This window comes from Emiliania huxleyi (assembly GCF_000372725.1).
Source record: "Emiliania huxleyi CCMP1516 unplaced genomic scaffold EMIHUscaffold_1080, whole genome shotgun sequence".
In the NCBI taxonomy this organism is placed as follows: Eukaryota; Haptophyta; order Isochrysidales; family Noelaerhabdaceae; genus Emiliania; species Emiliania huxleyi.
In genome coordinates this window covers 7,925-12,510 of record NW_005201911.1, presented here as the reverse complement: position 1 = coordinate 12,510, position 4,586 = coordinate 7,925, and the positions used below count along the sequence as shown (strand labels likewise).

General features: G+C 64.5%; 2 protein-coding genes across 2 annotated transcripts; both read left to right on the top strand.

Annotated features, from left to right (window-relative positions):
• Positions 1 to 156: 156 nt before the first annotated feature.
• On the top strand, positions 157 to 572 carry EMIHUDRAFT_251337 (hypothetical protein; the record flags this gene model as incomplete). Its single annotated transcript, XM_005792293.1, has 2 exons — positions 157 to 247; positions 391 to 572. The coding sequence occupies 2 exons, from the start codon at positions 157 to 159 to the stop codon at positions 570 to 572; spliced, it is 273 nt and encodes a 90-aa protein (XP_005792350.1).
• Positions 573 to 1,187: 615 nt separating this feature from the next.
• EMIHUDRAFT_460383 (hypothetical protein) lies at positions 1,188 to 2,835 on the top strand (the record flags this gene model as incomplete). The annotated part of the gene is made up of 6 exons (XM_005792292.1): positions 1,188 to 1,355; positions 1,430 to 1,612; positions 1,688 to 1,802; positions 2,073 to 2,289; positions 2,390 to 2,521; positions 2,684 to 2,835. The coding sequence occupies 6 exons, from the start codon at positions 1,188 to 1,190 to the stop codon at positions 2,751 to 2,753; spliced, it is 885 nt and encodes a 294-aa protein (XP_005792349.1). The 3' UTR covers positions 2,754 to 2,835.
• Between the last annotated feature and the right edge of the window lie 1,751 nt (positions 2,836 to 4,586).

The following is a 4,586-nucleotide window of genomic DNA, read 5'->3' as shown; positions in this document are numbered from 1 at the left end:
GCCCTCCGAGGCGTCGGCCGGGCGTGCTGCGGCTCGGTGGGCGCGACTATCTGTCTCTCCCCCCCCCCCCCCCAAACACACACACACCTCCACCTCCCTCTCCCTCTTCCTCCCTCCCTCCCTCCCTCCCTCTCCCCAGGCGGTGTCTGCCTCGTCATGGCGAGCTTACTTCTCGCCGCGGGCGCCGTCGGCTGGACGCTCAAGAAGCGGAGCGGCGGCGCGAGACCCGTAGATGCCTTGCCTCCCGGTAGAGGCCTTGCCCGAGCAGAGGCCTTGCAGAGGCATCCCTGTAGACTTGCACCCCCTCCGTGCCCACCGCCCGCGCCGCGCGCACGCCTCACCGACACGCCGTGAGTCCAGCCTCAGCCGCCTGCGGTACGCATGCCCCAGGCAAGAAGCCCGAGGTCGAGGTGATGGTGCCGGTTCGCGCCGTCGCCCTCACGGGTAGCGGCACAGCAAAGAGTCCGAAGCCCGGCGTGCGCGCGCGCTTGTTCCGGCGGCTGCCGGGGATCAGAGAGTCGGCGTGCTCGCCCGCCGGTGGCACCGCGGCCTCACACGCGGCGGAGCCGTGAGGAGCTCCTCGGCTCGCTCGTGCGCATCGAGGAGTTGCGTTTTGGCAGCCCCAAACAGCCAGCCGCCACTGCAGCGGCAGCCGACGACGCCAAGCTGCCGCCCTCCGGCGCGAGCGAGGCGGGGGGTGAGCGAGGGCGGACGATCGCCGTCGTCTCCCGTCGTGGTGCGCTCCGGTGGTGGTTGGGGGCGAGACTCTCCTCTCTCGCTTCGTGGGTGGGGCCCGCGGCGTTGGCGCCGGCGGGTGAGGCTGAGAGGCTGAGCAGTGAGCACTGACCAGCACTGTCGCGCTGTGGAAAACGATGGTGATCAGGCGTGGTTCGAAGCATCCAGCGAGAAGGCGAGTCGGGGCGAGCCGGGAGAGGTTCTCGCTGGGAGAATGATCTCGCGGCGAGACGTGGCACAACGCCACGAGCACGTCGTTGTCTTCGAGAGTATGATTTTTTATGGTATGTGAATTCTCTCATGAATGTATATGAGTATGTGTGCCAAGTGCCATCCGAGACTAATATTTGCGCAAAGCGATCTCAACGATCACAAATATACTTCAAGTGCGGGCGGATCCGTCGACTCTGGTCGGCGAATTACTTAGTTTTCGCGCGGCGTGCGGCGCGCTCATGGCTCCCAGCCAGCGTTCAGCAGCTTTCTTGCTGGCTACGCTGCTCGCCTACTGCAAGTTCCACCTCACGTCCGCCGTCGGCAGCGCGAGTAGCAAGCGCAGGTGCCAATCGCCTACGGAGATGTTGGCGAATGCGGCAAAAGTGCTGCACTGCACGCCTGAAGGGGTGCACCACATGGATTCTAAAGATCAGTACGACGACCTTATCAGAGATCTATGGGCTGGCGACTTCACACAAAGTGGACGGGGCGATTCATTCGCGCCAATCCCATTCAAGTGGAGCTGTTCGAGAACATGCAGGTCGACGAATTGACTGCATGGCCTCGCTTTGAGGGCGTTCTCAGCTGCCTGTTTCGGGCTCGGTCGCAGAAGATCGTCCCGCTTGAGACCGCCGCCCTATCAGTCAGCTTCAAGCACTACCATGTGGCGCACGTGCTCTGGGACACCATGTCGTATTCCACCAAAGCAGTCATGTCCCGCAAATGGACAGAGGCCTAGGCGCTGCCGCTCCTGCGCGAGCAGACGTCCCACCTCGACACGGGCGGCGGAGAGGGGAGGGCGGCGCTCGCCGTCGACTGGCGCTTTGCGCGCGCGGCGGCGAGCCAGCTCTCCGGTGCGCACGACAGATCTGCGGCGGGGCTCGCTGCGCCTAGATGCCGGAGCGCAGACGCCTAGTTCTCCGCCTCGAAACTGGACTCGAGGCTTGGCTGCGGGAAGCCGCCGCCGCACCCTCACTCCCGCCGCTTCATGCACTAGGCTCACTTCGGCGGCTGCCCTCGCGGCGGGCGCAGTCGCGAGCAAGGCTGCGGGCACCGCGCTCCGCGGAGGCTGTTGGAGACTGCCCGAGATCACACCCGAGATGACCCGAGATTGGCCGAGGCAGGCGCCGCTGCTGGGGCGGCCGCGGGAGTAGCGGGCAAGGCCGCGGCAGGGGCGACCGCGAAGGCCGCCGGGGGCGCCGTCGCGAGCTCCTCCCTCGCCGGCAAGCTCGCCGCGCCGTTTGTGACCAAGGCAGCCACCGCGGCGGGGGCGGCGGCGGCGGGCGCCGCGTCGGGCGCCGCGGCGGGTCCGGTTGGCGTTGCGGTTGGTGCGGGCGTGGGGACCGGCGTCCTAGATGCTGGATGCACTCCAGTTGGCACTCGGGCAGGCACAGTTGTCCTCCTTCGTACGAATGGGGACTCTGATGCGCCCCCGACGCAGGATCGGCGTCGACTTTGCGCTCGCCAAGGGCGTCGAGCTCGCGAGGAGGCGCGACTTTGAGGCGGACACGGCGGCCGCGCTCGGCACGGCGCACGCCGAGTGGCGCGAGCTGATGGGGGCGGAGCTCGCGAGGTGATTCGCCGAGATCGACCGAGATTGACCGAGAGTGGAGGTGGTCGGGGCGGTTGTGAGAGCAGCGTGCGCCCCGAGAGGGGGCTGGTGAGCTGGCGGGGAGGAGGGGAGAGGAGGCCACGTGCAGTCACCCACGCGCCGCCTGGCTTGTGTGCGCTGCAGGTACATTGATGTGCTCGTGGACGATGCCGTGCAGCTGACTGCGAACGCGCAGACCAGTCCTCGTGAGTGACGTGTGAGGAAGGGCGGGCTTGTGAGCGGGGTGTGGCGGTAAGTGTAGAGGCGTGCGCGATGAGATGCGATGAGGCACGGGAATATATATCGGTGTGAGCAATTGTTTGGCCTAAGCACAATATTCTCGAATATCTCCGAGAATATAGATGGTCCCGCGCACTTTCGTATTCGAGAATATTCTCGAGAATATAGATGCCCCGGCGCGGCTTTTTCTCAAGAATCTATGAGTTTTCTTCAGCCCTTGACCTTGGTTGACCTCGAGTCTCAAGATATTCTTGAATATTCTCGCCGTTACATCGCGGCGTCTAGAACGGTCTTGACTAGAGCTTCTCGAAACAGCTCTTTTGCCCCCTCAAAAGTAGGTTTTGGGTCGATGCAGACGGAAATCTTTAAGTTTTGGACGTTCCTGAGCGGTTTGGGAGCACAAACCTCTACTTTAGAGCGATTTTTGGCGTCCGCTGACCTCTCGCGTGGTGAAAATATTCTCAATATTCGAGAATATTCTCGAGAATATAGATGGTCTGGCGAGAATATAAGCAAAAGAATATAGATAGTACTTGGCGAGAAAAACGTGCTTAGGCTAAGCAATTGTGTATGCCAGGCCGAACGAAGGCTGGCTCAGCCGCCTCCCGGCGTGGACCCCCACGCTCTACTGGTGCTGGTGCAGCGAGCCGAAGTACGCCGAATCCGTTTTTTTCAGCTTGTCGCTCTTTTTTATGTTCGATCGAACTAAAATCGAACAAAAAGAAAACTGGGCTGGGACCCAGTCTTTGCTCGCGTTCACTCCACCGTTCCTCTCGTTGATGATCTGCATCCTCGCGACCATCGTTGCCCTTCCCACCGTATGTGCCTCTCTTCCTCCCGACTCCTGCGTGCACGCCAGATTGGGCGGGCGGCGGGCGGTCGTCGGACCGGCGGACGCTTCTCGCGAGTCTGTCACCGAGCCGCCGGATGCGGCGACCATCCCTCGCGAGATCCTTGAGGCGACGGTCATAGATGGCTCAGACGCGGTCAAGCACTTCAACCTCGAACGGCACTCGCCTGAGGCGGCGCTCTCCGCGCCGCCCGACTTGACCGCGAGTGTGGGCTCGACCAGTCCGTGCGGCGCGCGCCGCACCATGTGGGGCGTCGAGCGCGAGTACAACCGCGGCTGTGTAAGCACCTCTGCGCCGACGCTGCTGCTTCTCCTCCTCGCAGCCTGCGGCAGTGGGCTGCTGCTGCTCCGCATCCTCGCAGCCGGCGGCGGGCTGCTATGCAAGTGGGCGCAGCGCTTCGGCGCAACCAGCGGCGGCGGGCTGTTGGGCATGTGCGCGCCGCGCTCCGGTGCAGCCTTGGGGCAGCGAGCCAGCAAGGCGGTCCGTCCCCGGCTGAGCAAGAGTCGCGGCTTGGTGGCCTTCCTGCTGCTGCTCTGCTTCCTCCCCGTGGCTCGGGCTGGCTCGGGCGAGGCTGGCTCTGGCGAGGCTGGCTCTGGCGAGGCTGGCTTTGGTGAGCAGGGCTCCGGACTTTGGGGGGTGCCGCCGCCGCTGCCGCCTCCGTCTCCGCCCTCGTACCCGCTCGCATACTACACCGTCACCACGACGCCGGGATCGTGGCCTAGCGAGGTGAGCTGGGACTTCTGGTGCGGCGGCGAAGTCGTCCTCTCGTCGGTGCCCTACACCGGTTCAGACGAGTGTCGGTGGGGGCTCTGCCCAGACTTCCAGACCGAGTACGGCGTCTCCCTCTCGCCCGGCGTCGAGTGCGAGCTCGTCATGAATGACTCGTACGGCGACGGCTGGGACGGCGCTAGCTGGTCGGGCCTCGGGCAAGAGGGCCTCACCGTTGCCTCTGGGTT